The 16422-nt window shown below is 36.1% G+C and overlaps 2 protein-coding genes across 4 annotated transcripts; both read right to left on the bottom strand.

Moving 5' to 3' along the window:
* Positions 1-308: 308 nt before the first annotated feature.
* LOC104596552 (zinc finger BED domain-containing protein RICESLEEPER 2-like) lies at positions 309-6985 on the bottom strand. 3 transcript variants are annotated; one of them, XM_010257778.3, is made up of 4 exons: positions 5341-6985; positions 835-2818; positions 600-674; positions 309-516 (listed from the first exon to the last, which is right to left on the bottom strand). In XM_010257778.3, the coding sequence occupies exons 2-3, from the start codon at positions 2804-2806 to the stop codon at positions 604-606; spliced, it is 2043 nt and encodes a 680-aa protein (XP_010256080.1). In that variant the 5' UTR covers positions 2807-2818; positions 5341-6985; the 3' UTR covers positions 309-516; positions 600-603. The 3 variants fall into 3 exon arrangements, with proteins under 3 accessions (XP_010256080.1, XP_010256082.1, XP_010256081.1); XM_010257780.3 differs by having other exon boundaries at positions 600-671; XM_010257779.3 differs by lacking the exon at positions 5341-6985 and adding an exon at positions 3134-5334.
* Positions 5988-6488, bottom strand: LOC104596551 (uncharacterized). The gene has a single exon (XM_010257776.3). It carries the CDS (start codon positions 6486-6488, stop codon positions 5988-5990), a length of 501 nt encoding a protein of 166 aa, XP_010256078.1.
* Positions 6986-16422: the final 9437 nt, after the last annotated feature.

Below are 16422 nucleotides of genomic sequence, written 5' to 3'. Positions count from 1 at the left end.
GATAATGTCCACCATATATATATATTGAGCAATAACACTGGAAATATTAAAAGTACTTAATGGGACAATTTCAAAAGATAATTCAAGAAAGCTGCATAAAGTGATATCCGTAGTAATAGTTATTTAGATACCTAAACTAAAATAAAAAATTCAGATATCTAAACTAGTATTCCTTTCAAGTAAGGCATCATCAATATTCAATAAAAGTAATTAAGCTAAAAACCACACCCATACATGATTTATGTTTATTCTATGGCAAAGTAGCAAAACTATCACTCTATCACACAACCATCAAAGAAAAAAAAATTGATCATCCAGCACTATTAATTTCATTATTATCTCAAACTGAAGCAATGCCATTACAAACCATCATGAAAATAGTTATTTAAAAAATACCAAAACGACCACAACAATAACTAAACTAAGATAATACTAAATAAAGATCCCATGATTTTTTGTCTCAATTATTGCCATAAAAAATTGCCCATCCGATGATCCATCATCTCAGTAAAATTCCTACAACAAAAATTTCTTGGTTGAGATCTCAAATACAAGTAGCCATAAATAAAATAAATTGAAGAGAACAAACCTAAACTTACCAAATCAATTTGTTTGAATTACAGAGTCAAAATAACAACCACCTTCTTCATGTATTTCCATTTCTCCATCAACTTCTAAAACATAAAATAAACAGAATTATTTTAACAATAAGAAGGCAGAAAGAATAATAGAAAATTTCCATCAACTTCTAAAACATAAAATATACAAAAATATTTTAATAATAAGAAGGTAGAAAGAATAATACAAAATTTTAAATATGTTAAATTCACGTACTCGTTTTGATAGTAGGTTCCAGCCAACTTTGTCCACACATCAAAGCCTCTATAACTTCTGGACGTAAGCATGTATGATATTTATGAATGGCCCTTGCAGATGTATTGAAAGCTTCCTCTGATGCTATCGTAGTTGCTGGAATGGCAAGAATATCACGAGCCATGGCTGAAAGTTTAGGACGCTTAAGATGGTAAAGCTTCCAATATCCCAATATGTCAAAATCTTTGGATCGAGGGAACAAGTTTTCCTCCAAATATACATCAAGCTCTGATTTTGTAAGAGCTATATTGGAAGCAATGCCCGAATCAATGCACCACTTATCAAAATCAGCCAATTCTTCATTATCACTAGCCTCAACCTCAAATCCAAACCTTAACGATAAGTTACTACTGCCACTTTCCGCAAGGGAAGCTTGTGATTGTGATGGCAATAGATCCCTTAACTCACCTCCATATTCCATGTAGAGATCAAAAATAGCTGTCCGAACTCTTGAAATATATTTATCTGCTTCAAAGCCATAAATCTTGTTATAATAGTATTCTACTATTTGCATCTTGAATCTAGGATCAAGCACAATGGCAATTGCTAACACCAAATTGTTATCTTCCCAATATTTGTCAAATTTTTCTTTTATTTTAAATGCCATTGATCGTAAAAATGGATGCCCACTTCTCCCCCATTCTTGCAATTTGAGATTAATTGTACAAACATTGGTAAAAAATATATTGGCAGTTGGATACCTTCTCCCAGAAAATTTATTGGTGGTGTTGTAGAAGATTTTCAAGCAATCACGAATAATTGACCCTATTTTCCATTCCTCCTCAGATGGATAGATGTGGTAATCATGATCAATATCTTTTAAACGACAGAATGCTTCTTTCATTTCCAATGCACAGTCCAACATCTCATATGTAGAATTCCATCTATAGGCTGTATCAATAAACATCTCCTTCTTAGGAAAGATTTTCACTTGATTCTTAGCATTCTCAAACTTCTGCTCTCGAAGTTGAGAGGATTTCACATATTTAACACTTTCTCTTATCTTATACAACAACTCTGAAACCTCTCCCAGCACATCTTGCACAATGAAATTAAAAATATGTGAACTACAATGAATATGAAATAAATCACCACAAAGAGGAAGTAATGACCGATCATTAAGATGCTTCTTTAGTTCTTTAACCATAACATCATTATTAGAAATGGTATCCGTTGTTATGGAGAACAATTTCTTATCAATATTCCAATCCAATGCCACATCCATAATAACTCTACAAAGAGTTTTTCCATCATAAGGAGATCTCATAGCGGTAAAAGCAATAATCTTATGATTCAATTGCCAAGCATTATTAATATAATGAACAGTCACTGCACAATAAGATAACCTTTGGGTTGAGGTCCACATGTCAATAGTGATGCTAAACCGACAAGAAAGTGTATCAAGATACTTGTACAACTTTTCTTTTTCTTGTTTGTACAACTTCAAACAATCATTTCTAATTGTATTCCTTGAAATGATTTTGAAAGATGGGTTGAGATTGGTAGTGAAGATTCCAAAGAAAGGATTCTCAACCACATCAAATGGACAACCATAGGAAATGATAAATCGAACAAGATCCAATCTACTCCTTTGAGCATCAAACTTAAAAGGTTCAAGGACACACTTTTCACTAGCTGTCTTTGTAACTGCTAACAATTGTTGCAGAGGATCCTTAAATCTTCTTGATTTACATCGTGGAAGATGATTTTTCAAATGGGTTGTCCCACTAGCACTTCCCCCAACAAATGCATGTCGGCAATGTTTACAAATAGCCTCTTGTACACCAGATGGTTTTGTAATTAAATCAAAATCCTCCCAAACTTTCGAAGTTCTCTTCCTCTTGTGAATGATTTTAGAAGACGAGACATCACCAATGTTAGTATTTTCATTAGCCTCAACAACAGCAACACTAGTGGAGGTTGGCTCACTCATGTTTAATCAATTCTACATTAAACAATAATACAAATAAAGAATTAAAACTAGATCAAATGTAAAACAAAAAATCACTAACAAGTCTGTATCACTAATTATTTGATTCATGAACAAATCCATATTATCAATTCTGTTACTTCAACATTCCTATATTTCTAATTGGAGTTGGCACACTCATACTTAAATAATATTATTTTTTTTTTGAAAATGATAAGATAAATATCTTATAAATAGAAAGAAAAAAACACAGCACAATAGGACACTACAACCAAGGGGAGCAAAGACTCAAAGTAGGCAACACAAAAAAGAGAAAATTTACAATAATACCGATTGGGTTTTGAAAGAACTACTCGACGATTGGCAAGGGGTAGCCGCTTGAAGCTTCCTTTCTTATCCAATGCTGGTGAGTTGATGATACAAGTAAGGAAATCTGGAGAGGGTGGCGAGGTGAGTTTGGATTCAACGATCGGCCATGGTGAGGCAGCGACCGACCACTTGAGGACTGAGTCTCAAGGGATTTAGGGTTTGGGGGAAAAAGGAGAAGGAAAAGTCGAAGAGAAGACTAAAGAGAAAATGTGGAATGTCTTGTTTGTGAATGTCGATTACCAGTGCCGATTAGATAACAGATGGACATTTTTAAGTCCAACTTCAAAATAAAATGAAGTTATTTTTACGTATTAAAATGATGATCGAATAGAATTCTAGTGGATCGAATCGTTTAATATCCGAATTTGATTTTAATTATGAAATAATCCTGGTTTTTTATTCAATCCAAATCGTTTAATTCCAAACGGACATCTGGATCCGGCTTAATGGGATCAGAATCGGATTCGTTTGCATCCTGTAAGCTACAGGCCACTACCGAGTAAGAAAGGCATCATGACACATACGAGTCCAACTCCAACCCTTCTTGGCTAATGTCCACTCCACGTTAGCCAAGCACTTGAACCCATTGATGTGTCAGAGTTTGGTGGGTTCCAATTCCAATTGGACAGTAGTTGATCTCAGACTTCTAGTGGAACTTAAATCATCAACTTGGCTTTTAGATCATGGGTGGTATGCTGATGGCGATGGGGATTCCATGGTGGACACTTAAGAATCTTTAAAGCGAGGTTATCAACGAGTCAAGACGAGCCCGAGACTCTGTCAAAGTTGGTTTTTTCAAGGTGCTGCGTCCTGCGTGTAGAAAAGGCCTAACTGCTCAAATGGGTATCCCATCTAAACTAATGAATTGAGCAGGCAGAGCAGAATAAAGGTAAATCGTACAGAGAGAAATATTACTCAATTCTGCTGAATTCCATTATATTATATATATTGTTGGTTTTTAGTTTTGCTTTTTGGAACCGTGCCAAAACCGAACTCGGCTGCGGAAGCTTTTATGACACTAAAAGCGCTGGGACTATATAGCCTCCTCTGACCATCACTGAAAGGAAATTATTCTTGAAGATAAAAAGGAAGAAACTCCTTCTACTTTATTACGACCTACCTCTTCCACTGATTTCGAAATGATCCCTTCCATTACGTTTCCCTTTTGATAAAGGTGATTCATTTCCTGTGGTGCGGTAAACTAGCGGTAGGGAAGGATAGATTCCCAAACCCATAGCCTCACTGAATCGGCTGACCAAAGGTAAGGATGCCTTTAATTCTCCCTAACATTGACAGACAAATACAAGGTCGGCTTTGGCTATTAAGAGGATTCTAATCTGATGATAGACACAACAATTAGCACCAGGGAACCTTAATCAATTAAAATCCTAAATGAGAATCTTGTCTTAATCATGGCTGCTTTTTAACCTAATGCTCTTTGAGACACATTGAAAGGTTGGCCATGGCAATCCAAGAAAGGGAGGGCGATTTTTTTTTTTTTCAATCCCAAAGGAGAGAGGCGGCCAGACAAATGATAAAAAGATGAAGATCAGAATAAAAAACAGGAAATTTCTTTGCATATATAGTAAACAAAAGAAACTTGCCCATATGTGTTCATAAATTTACGTGGCATAGAGAGGAAAGATCGGTTTGAATGTAGAACTGTGTTAAAGAACAAAGAATGGTATGATTGACATAATTTCAATCACAGAGACAGAGGTAATTCAGATAGAGTACCCAGTTGTTAAAATGAAACATCCTCTGAGGGTGACCATATACTGTCTGGATGAGGGAATTATGGGAACTTGTAGAAGTCAATGATGGCTCCATTTTGTTTGGGATTAACAACATCTGGACTCTGGAGTACAATTTCCTTTTACAGATAATTATTTTTTCTCTATACTTGGTTCAGCAGGAAGTATGTAAAAAATAAAGAAGAAAGTTACTTCCATATTCCTAAGCAGTAAGGCATTTACCTTCATGTGGAAAAATATTTTCTAGGAAAGAAGTTTCATCATTACAAAATTGAGAAATCATACAAACAAATATTTCCCAGGAGAAAGCAATTCCCAGAACAAAATCTCCCTCGAAAATATTTTCCAGCAGACCAAAAATGAAAACCCATTAACACAATGAGGATGTTCGGTAAGGGAATATGAACAACTGACCTGAAAAGATATGATCACCAGATGCTCTGATACGTGCCCCTAAGATAACATTATCCAACGCTGGTCAGGCCATCGACTACTTGAAGGTTAGTTTGCATATCCGAATGAGAAGATGAAAATGGTATAGTTGAATTGTCTGAGCTTTATCAAGTCGACCAGAAGAATATATGCTTTCTGCCTCAAATTAAGATTTTGGCATAATTTTCTGCAGTGGGCTTTGCTCGGAAGTGCAAATACAGACATTGAGCAAAGCCAGATTCTCAAAGGTTAAGATGCAAATGACACTCATGGGTAATCAGCAAGGAAAAGTCAAGATCAAGAGATTCCATAATTATAATAAAAGAAAGAGGAAAAAAGTTCTGAACAAAATGATTCTTTCTCATTTTCCAAGATTCATATATTCGCCTAAAATATTTCTGAAGACAACCCATGTATTCAAATTAATGAAGAATTTGAAACCAGAAATAATCTAAACGGCTTACCAGAGGCAAGCCCGAATCCATACATCACGAAAAAAATTTAATGGCACCAACCATCCCATGTAATTAAAGGCAATTTCTTAATTCAACCAGCAAGCATACAGAATGAGTTCCATTAACAAGCGTGAAAGAAATTGCAACTTGAAGCCACAGGAATGGAAGAAGGCATCATTGTACAAGGACAAGACGACCCAGTCCTTCTTCCCAAACTTCTTCATTGGTACCATCAGGGTTGTTGGCATTCGCACCTTTTGGGACTGTCACAATTAGTTCACCGTCGACGTAAACTGCGCGGGCAAGCTCCGGCATGGTGGTAGGTGGAAGCCTAAACCTCCAAAGGTCGAGCTCAAGTTCGTCCAGAGACAATTCAAGAACGTTTCTGCCACTGATCACAATCTTGGTGACTCCAGGGTATATCTCAATAGCGTGTGCTCTGACATCATCGCCAACATCGTCTGTTGTTACGATGAAGCGGAAACAGTCGGAATTCTCTTCAACCAAGACATCGGCGTCCGAGTGGAACGGGAGCTCTAAGACCCTACTGAATATGTGAGGAAGTCGACGGAGCTTCTTCTGCCTACTCATCACCCTGTTTGCTTGAGAGAGGCTCGAATTGATATCATACCGAAACGTGATGTTTCGCTTCTTGGGAGCTGGATGGACCTTCATGGTTTCGAAACTCTCGACGGATTAAACGGACAAACACAGAGAAAGATCGTATTATTGCGGGCAGGCTATAGACGCATCAACAGAAGGGGGGAAATTCGTGGGTGATGAATCACCGTAAATTCCTCTCAAAAAAAAAAAAAAAGACGATCGGGTTTTAGAAAAATCGCCAAGAAACCTCTTACGAGATTAAATTCTGAAAGGGGGGAAATCACAAAAACTGAAAAAGAAATAAAATAACTAAAAGATGAACTTCTTCTTCTTGAACTACAACTGAATTCCCGAAAATCAACAACAAAATCCCCTTTTATAAGAACCAGAAAGAAACCCTAATACAACTGGACGAAATCTCTCTCGAAAAGCTTCTTTGTTAGGACTTGGGATAGGAACCCCAGCCCTATCCCCGAAAAGAAGTAAAGAAGAAAAAATGATTCTTCTCTGTTTGAAACTTTGGGGAAAAAAATAAAAGAATTTTTAAGAGAAAGGGTTGCAGAGTTGAAAGAACAGGAGAGAGTCCCTGCGGTTTAAAATAGAAGTTGGATTTCTAACTACCCCTTACTTTCATGATATTATCAGAACTGCCCTTCCGGCTTATACGGTTATTTCCTTGTAAAGTGAATATTAAAAATTTTAAATTCAGAAGATACGGATTGTTTATTGAGTTATATTCAAGACTGTTTCCTTTTGAGATATGACCATATCACAACCCTTCTTTTTTTTTTATATAAAAAAACCCTTATTTTTTATTTTATCTAAAATGTTATCGGTGTAAAAATATATAACGTTTTACACTGAATTGTGAAAGTGACTGTTGTTTTTTAAAAAATGTGATGGGTGGATGAGTGTATTTTTAAAAGAAAATTAATTATTTTCTTGAAAAGTTCTATGATAATGAAAAGTACCAGAACAGTTTTGACCAATGTAAGTTTTTCTGATATCATGTCTTTAATGAAATCCTATTTTTTAATTAAATTATAAATCAAAATTGAATGGTTGAGAAATACATAGGGTGCCATAAAACTTGAATATCTTGCCACAACTAGATGGGGTCATCTAGATGAATCCTGTTTTGCCTTTCTGTTATATATAGTATCACGTCCATTGATTAATTATGAACACTTAATCATTTCTTATCACTATTACTCGATTCCTTTTTCAATTTGTCTCTAATTCTTCTAGTCGCTTGAATTTGTAACATATCACTTCTTTCTATTGCTTGTAAATCTAAATCAAGAAATCATTTTTTTATGTCGTTTATTAAATCATTTGTGCTCATTTTTTAGTAAATTATTCATTTCACTTAAATCAGCTGTTTTGGGGACTGGATCTAATTGTCTAATTCGAATGAGCAGCCTGCTTAAAAATACAAAATTAAAATAAAGATAATCAAAACCATTGTCTGAATGGATGATTCAACCACCCAGGTCAACAAGTCACTGACCAAATCAATGATTTTTTGCCCCAGAGTGATTTTAGGGTGAAATGGAACTAGTTGCCTAAACAGTTCCCAGATCAACCAATCCAACTGTCCAATCCAGTCTGATTTTCAGAACCATGCATAATGCATTTTACCATTTACATACACTTGAATGGAGTTTGTCTATCCAATCAGCTCAAAAATGCTTTCGTATTAAAATTTGCCAAACAACTTTGTGTAGCTTCTTTGAGGTTTTAGTAAATGTGTTATATCAAGATTAAGCCATATTGTGTTTCACAAAGTTTAGGCTGTGTGTTTGTTTGCACTGAAAATCTGAACTGGATACAAATTTTGCTTCGGATTCAAATTTGTATTCATATGTTTGTAATTATAAAAACAAATAACTCTCTTTCCACCTCCTTTTCTTTCATATAAGGTAGAGAAACAACGATAATATTCCTTAATAAATTTGCACCTTTTACAACAGGGCACATGAATTAATTACTTGTGTGAAACATTATCATTGGTTCCATAACTCATTGAAATTTATACCCCAAACAAATTGAGCTTTAAATTAGAGTATTTTTTAACTTTTTATCTATATAATATATGTAAAAAAGTATTTAAAATGAAAAATTAAACTTTTAAAAAATTATAAATATATCGTATAAACACCTTCAATACCGTTTTCAGCAATCCGGAGGAAAAAAAAATGAAATGTGAACACATCCTTCAAATGCCTCAATTTTCAGATTGAGTACTTAGCTTTTATTTATATATATTAACCATGACTTTCATCAGTTCATGCATAACACATCAAAAACAGGTCCACACGCATCAACATTGCACCACGTTCTTTCTGAAAGCTCAAAGCTAGGATCGACTGTGGCCCAATTGCCGTGCCAAAAATTTGATACAACTGAAGATTTCGAGGAAGCTACCAAGGCCTTAAGCACGTGGATGTAACGACGACGCCATAGATCATAGATGTGACTAACCCAATTGGGCCTTAGGTGGATCGTACTAGGGGTGCGAATGGATAAGATACGATCCAATCCTATTTTGTTGGATTTGAATATTTCCATTTTAGATTTTTAGATCCGATCAGAAATTAGATTGAATTCGGATCATCCCTTATTTTCGATCTTTTGATCCCTTAAATTGAATTCGGATCATCCATTTTAGATTTCGATCCCTTAAATTGATGAATCTATTTTTGCTCATGTATCAATCTTTTGGTTAAGTATCTCGTCATTTGGTATACTTCCAAGTGGCCGATGACTCAGGCCGAAGTGAATTTTGGCTGTCGAGTTGGGTAGGCTAGGTGGCGAGTTGATTATAATGCCGAGCTGCCTATGAGGTACCGAGCTGATTAGATGGCGAGGTGCCTGTGAGGTGTCGGGCTGACCAGGTGTCGAACTGCCTAGTGGCGAGCTGAATTAATGAGTTTCGTTGCTCTTTAGAGACTTGCAAGGAACCAAATGTCAGAGGACGTAGGGTGGCTAACCCGGCGATGTTGCTCCGATGCTTAAGTCATTACTCTCATAGTAGACTACGAGCTAAAAATCACAAAACCTGAGAGCTAGAACTTGCTGACTTGCTTGCTTGCTCGCTTGCTATGCCATTGGGGTTGGTGCCTTTATATAGGCCTTGCTCACGTACCGCCTCCGAGATCTCCGGGAGGTCGTGTCTAACTGGTCCGAGATCCTCGGAGGTAACCGCCATGCACGTTGACCATCTTCCGGAACGTGGGCCAACCTCCAAGGATCGTGGGGTATGCATCCCGAATTTGTTGGCGATCGCAGGTCGCCAGGTCGGCGCATGTGCCAGGTCACCGGGTCGTGCCTGGGCCAGGCCGTCTGGACGGTGCTTGTGCCAGGTTGTCAGGTCGTGCCTGTGCTAGGCTGCCAGCTCGCGCCAGGGCCAGATCACTAGGCTGCACCTGGGCCGCCAGGTGGGACACCATCAACTTGGCTAAAGCAAGTTGTTGCCAAAGTGGTTTCAGGTGTCACATATTTGTTCCGAGGTGCCATGTGTCACAATATCATTGGAGGGCCAAATCCGCTCTCATCATTTGCCCCCCCACTCCCGAGCCGAAAGTAACTCGGCGAAGGGAGTAGATTTCTCCTTTTGGCCCGGAATGAATAATTTGATGAGCTCGTAAGCATCATTTCAATTCCTTAGGCTCTGGGAGCGACTCGCAGTCCTCTCCTTGATTTTGCCCATGCCGAAGAGGCGACTGGGACTTATATGGTGAGGAGGTCTTCACTAGTTCGGTATTTTGGCCCTTAGGCTCTGGGAGCGACTCGTAGTCCACTCTACTTGATCTTGCCCATGCCGAAGAGGCGACTGGGTCTTATTTGGTATTTTATCCCTTAGGCTATGGGAGCGACTCATAGTCCACTCTCCTTGATCTTTGATTTTGCCCATGCCGAAGAGGCGACTGGGATTTGTATGCCCATGCCAAGGAGGCAACTGGGACTTGTATGTCCATGCCTAGGAAGTGACTGGGACTTGTATGCCCATGCCTAGGAGGCGACTGGGACTTATCGTAGTGCTGAGGTCTTTTATCAGTTCGCTAGTTCGCACCTAGGCCAGGCCGCCAGGTCGGTGCCTGGGCCAAGCCGCCAGGGCCAGGCCGCGCCAAGTCGGCTCCTTAGAGCTATGGCTGCGCTGCATCAGCCTCGTTAGTGACGTCGGTTACCCACTCCTACAAGAAGCTACTAGAAGCTCGACCGGCAGGGGCGTCCATGCAGTATGTTGGCCGCCTACTCCCGTGGAAGCCACGAAGAGCTCATCTTTGTAGAGGGTACCTCGCGAAGAGAACTGATGAGGCTCTATCCGAGTTGAAATAAAGTTGGTAGAGTTGCTTAGTCTGTTAGCCATCAACTTCCTGCATAGTCATTGAATTCATAAAAAATGGAAACTAGAAAGTGAGAGCTTTTAGTAGAACTTAGCTTTCTGGAAGAAGAGGACTTAGCCTTTCAAAGGATGAGAACTTAGCTTTTTGTAGTGTTTCCCACAAACGGCGCCAATTGATGAATCGATTTTTGGTCATGTATCAATCTTTTGGCTAAGTACCTCGTCATTTGGTTTGCTTCCAAGTGGCTGATGACTCGGGCCGAAGTGAACTTTGGCTGCCGAGCTGAGTCGAGCTGGGCAGGCTAGGTGGCGAGCTGACTATAGTGTCGAGCTGCCTATGAGGTGCCGAACTGACCAGGTGGCGAGCTGCCTGTGAGGTGCCGAGTTGCCTGGTGGCGAGCTGAATTGATAAGCTTTGTTGCTCTTTAGAGACCTGCAAGGAACCAAATGTCAGAGGACCCAGGGTGGCTAACCCAGCGAGGTCGCTCCGATGCTTAAGTCAGCACTCTCATAGTAGACTGCGAGCTAAAAATCACAAAGTCTGAGAGCTAGAACTTGCTTACTTGCTTGCTTCCTATGCCATTGGGGTTGGTGCCTTTATATAGACCTTGCTCACGTACCGCCTCCGAGATCTTTGGGAGGTCATGTCTAACTGGTCGGAGATCATCGAAGGTAACCGCCATGCACGTTGACCATCTTCCGGAACGTGGGCCAACCTCCAAGGATCGTGGGGTATGCATGTCGAATTTGTCGGCGAGCACGTCTTGTAGGTTGCTAGGTCGGCGCATGTGCTAGGTCGCCGAGTCGTGCCTGTGCAAAGCTACCAGGTCGCGCCTGGGCTAGGCCGTCAGAACGGTGCCTGTGCCAGGCCACCAGGTCGTGCCTGTGTTAGGCTGCCAGCTCGCACCTGGGCCGCCAGGTGGGACACCATCAACTTGACTAAGGCAAGTTGTTGCCAAAGTGGTTCCAAGTGTCACCTATTTGTTCCGAGGTTTCATGTGTCACAATATCATTGGAGGGCCAAATCCGCCCTCATCACATACATACATACATATATATATATATATATATATATATATATATATATATGTGTGTGTGTGTGTGTGTGTGTTATTTATTTTATTTATAAATATGTTACTTATATTATATTTTTGTAAATTAGTCATATTTTTTTATAACAAACATTATATATATCATGAAAATAGTTGAAAAGATACCTGTGTTTTTTTTATTTTTCTTTATTTAAATTATTAGATTTTATTTTTTTAATAATTTATTAATTCTTTTAAAAAAATTAAATCGGTTTGGATTTGAATATTACCCTTATTCAAATCCAATTTGATCTGTTTGCATCTCTAATCGTAGCAGCAAATTAAGGGTTCATGGACTTGCAAATTTGCACCTTTGCTGTGAGGAATTGCTCCATGAACCAATACAGTACCATTTGCATTAGATGGTAATGGTCGGAATCACGCTTTAATATTGAAAAGGCCTTCATTTCTGTCATTTTATTGGAGATCTGTAGCAAGGAGAAATGATTCATTAGGACAATCTCGCTTATCTGATCAGTTCAGTTGAGTTGAGTTATAAATCAGACGACAAAAAGGTTGATCACAGAAAAGAAAAAGAAAAGAAAGAAGCAAACAAAACCTAATGAATGAGATGGTTATTACTTATTAGTAGGAAAGTTTTATTGAGTTTCTTTTAATGTTGTGATTGTAATTAATATTTACTTTCCAAGACTCATTTAATGGATATTATATATCATTAATAAGACAGTACTACTATAGCCCTTCTTTTTCTTTTCGATTAATGAGGAATTGAAGTTGAATTGCATTTGAATAATCAGTCGTGAAGTTGTTCAAATAGCATGTTAATGAGGAAATATCAGAGAAAGTAGGCGTAAGACCAATTGAACCGATTGCTCACTACAGAATTCACCTCTGATTCAGCAACTCATGGAATTAGTGTGTGTAGCACTTGATGGATACATTTTTAAGTTTCACTGGCACATTGGTATGTATCTTGGCTATAATATTAAGCTATTCTCATTCACTAGGCATATATCAACTACTATCTAAACTGAATTAGAAATAAGCAGAAAAGATGAATATTGATATTTGACACCCATTTAATTAGGTATTGTTGTAGTTAAGAAGAAATTTGAGAGTCATTTCTGCATGTAAAGCCAAAAAGAAGGAAGCAACCTGGAGCTTTCCAAGTGAAGACGCACGGGAAGTTTTGTTTGCCAGAAGCTCTTCTAAGCTCGTGTTTTGGCATGTAGCTTGATTGCTTCTTTTGCTTCTTTGTTAACCATATAATTCGTTCTCCGCGTTACTACCACAGGCTTTTTGAAAGATGAAAGGAAATTTGCATAACGATGAGATTAATATATATATATATATATATACGGAATGAATTATCAATTTTTTTAAATCCCCAACACTCATTCCATTCAACAAATCACTTACATCTCTCATAATATTATCAAGAAAATGAGAGGATACTTGTGAATTGAAGCAACATATGAGAGAAAGTGTGTGAATCAGGCGAATTGAGATCTTATGCCAATAAAACATCTTCCAATCTTCTACCAACTTGATCTAACACCGCATATCTCATCATGAAATTGGGACCCGTCATATATGAGATCTGCGGTGTGAGATTATGTTGGTAGAGAGTTGGAAGGTGTTTTGTTTGCAAGTGATCCAGACTCGAATCAGGTTGTGCGATCAATCACGAGTGAACATGTTAGTTGTCCGTACACATGGTACTGACATATTTGTCACATAGCTTGTTGGGTTCACACACTTATATTTAAGGCTACAATGGAATCGAGCTCTAATCAAATTTCGGGCTCGAATTCAATTAGGCTTGATTAACACATACATATATATGTTTGTTTATATTATAGAATATAAAAATATATTTTATAATATATATATATATAACAAATATATTTATTTTTGAGCCTTCGAGTCGAACTTGAGTCCATTGAATATTTAATATATGTTTGGTTCTGATGGAATTTATAAAGAGGCCATTTATTACTTTAAATGTTTATATGTACTATCTTACTTTAAACATTTTTCACTTTAAACATTTCTTACTTTTTTTTTTGTTTGGTTGAGCATCACTTCAAAAGTTTATTACTTTTCACCTCGTATTAACACCCATAAAAGCATGCCACATCATAGGGCATTAGGAGAAACGAAAATTTGGCATTTTTCCAAATGCTCAATGCACAAAATAAAAAAACCAAGCATTTCATTTTCTTAGTATTTATTTGATAAATGGTGAAACCAAACAATGGTTTCATATGCAATAAACACAAATGACCACATGGCATTGACAGGGCAGCATTTTTTCAATAAATTCTAACGAAAAAAAACATCCTCTTAATTGAAACAAGCTCGATTCGAAAAATATAACTCAAGTTGAAGTTGAAGTCAAAGTCGAAGTCAAACTCGAACTCAAACCTAGTGGTGCTTTAATTAAGCCAAGCCAAGATATACCAAAGTTCAGCTCGTTTCATCTCAATTGCACTTTATAGTCATAATAGATCCTGATGTCGAATGAAATCTATGTAGAGTGCAATCAAGTTTCTAATGCACCATGGTGGTTATGATTAATAAAATGCCAGTTATGTGTCCATCAGTAGGGTGCTTGGAGGCAAGGTTTAAAATTTTGATACGATACGCCCAATACGGGGTGTATAGTATCGTATCTTTGAAAAACCGATACGGGATACGAATGGAAATCGGATGTTTCGTCTTTTTTCATGCATATCGGACCCATATCGAGAGCGTATTGGGGTGTATCGGTAGCATATCGACGAAAAAGATATGGCCAAAAACTAAAAAGAATTAAAGGGGGAAAGCAACATTCTTTTCCCCGAAATAAGCCTTCTTTCACCCCCAAATGACTCTAAAACTCAAAATTTCATTCCTAGAGTGCTAGATTTGCAAAAGTTTGCAAAAAACAATTGTGAATCGTTAATTTTTTAAAAGATTTTTCAAAATTTGAAAAAATATGGCAAAAATAGGTAAATTTTTTCAATCTTTTATAATATCTAGTGATTTCTTTTTTTTCTTGAATGTTTAAATTTATGTTGATCTACATTTCTTACATTCAAAATCACAATTTTTTTTTGTGTTATCAATAGATTTATGGAAATTTCATGAAGATATTTGGGAAAAATATAAATTAACAAAAAAAAAATTGAAAATATAATTTTTTCTCTCCCTATAAAGACTAAATATGTTTTAGATCTATGGATTTATCTATCATATCCATAGAGCAATTAAAATTTCTTCTTTAATATTTTTAGATTTAAAAAATAAATCATAATTAATTATATTTTATCATTTGATCATAATAATTGAATATATTATAATTCTATGGATGATCTATCATATCCATAGACCAATTGAAATTTCTTCTTTAATAATTTTTTTTTATTTTTATATTTTTAGAATTAAAAATAAATAATTAATAAATTATATTTTATCATTTGATCACAATGATTGAATATATCATAATTCTATGGATGATCTATCATATCCACAAAGCAATTGAAATTTCTTCTTTAATAACTATTTTTTGAATATATCATATAATGTTTATTTGTTTTTATAATTTTTGGAAATGAATAATAAATAATAATTATTAATTATATTTTCACATAGAAGTTGTGCCCATGCATGTTTTATGGTTGGATAGGAGATTTGGGTTTTTCTCATCCCATAAAACATTAAAACTTAAGAATTACAATTTATAAATTATAGTCAAGCGTAGGATTTTTAATGAAATTATAATTTGCTATAATATATTTCTTCATAAAACCATTAAAATATATTAATTTAATGTATATACACCTCAATGAGGTCTTATATTTAGTGTTGTTGATGTATTTTTATGATTTACTAAAGTATTTATAGTGTTTCCAAGCGTATCTATGTGTATCCTAGTTTTTCTCTGATACACATGCGTATCAAAGGTGTATTTCGATACGTCTCTTAAAATTGCCTTTTCAATACACTTGATGTTTCCAATACTTTGAACCTTGCTTGGAGGGACTCTTGCATCCTTCATGGAAAGAACGTATAAAAATTAATTGATATGTTTTTTGTATTAAATTAGATGACTTGATATTTGTTAGGGTTGCAAATAGTGTCCAATTATCCGAATTAGTCAATCGACTAAGGGTGATGTGAATTTGATCTATTTTATAATTGAATCAAATATGGATCCCCTATCTGATTATATTCGATTTAAACATATACTCATATATATTTAAAATTAATATTATATCTATAATTGAAGTTGGTTTGAATATTGTATATTTACTAAATTGTCATATTTTCAAGTTTTATGAGTAATTTTCAATCCATTTTGTTCATAAAATGTAATATTTAAGTCATTTTAAATTCATTTTATTAATAATAATAATACTTTAATGATTTTTATCTAATTTATTTATAATATTTAATCTATATATATATATATTAAAACAAGGCGGTCAAGAAATTTTCTCCTTTTTTTGAATTTTTTATTTTTTTATTCCATATGATTTTTTAAACAATCAATGAGATGCACTTTCCCAATAGCCAAAATAATTTCTTCTTCTAAAATTTATCCTAAACTACTTCCCCCACT

Source organism: Nelumbo nucifera, chromosome 1 (genome assembly GCF_055504915.1).
Source record: "Nelumbo nucifera cultivar China Antique chromosome 1, China Antique-T2T, whole genome shotgun sequence".
Classification (NCBI taxonomy): domain Eukaryota; kingdom Viridiplantae; phylum Streptophyta; class Magnoliopsida; order Proteales; family Nelumbonaceae; genus Nelumbo; species Nelumbo nucifera.
Note: the sequence above shows the minus strand (reverse complement) of the source record. Positions and strands in the feature narration are given on the sequence as shown.

Coding starts and splice junctions, on each gene's coding strand:
- LOC104596552 (XM_010257778.3), bottom strand. CDS start 2,806: ATGAGTGAGCCAACCTCCACTAGTGTTGCTGTTGTTGAGGCTAATGAA. Junction 675..834: donor GGAACCTACTATCAAAACGA/GTACGTGAATTT, acceptor TTTATGTTTTAG/AAGTTGATGGAGAAATGGAA.
- LOC104596551 (XM_010257776.3), bottom strand. CDS start 6,488: ATGAAGGTCCATCCAGCTCCCAAGAAGCGAAACATCACGTTTCGGTAT.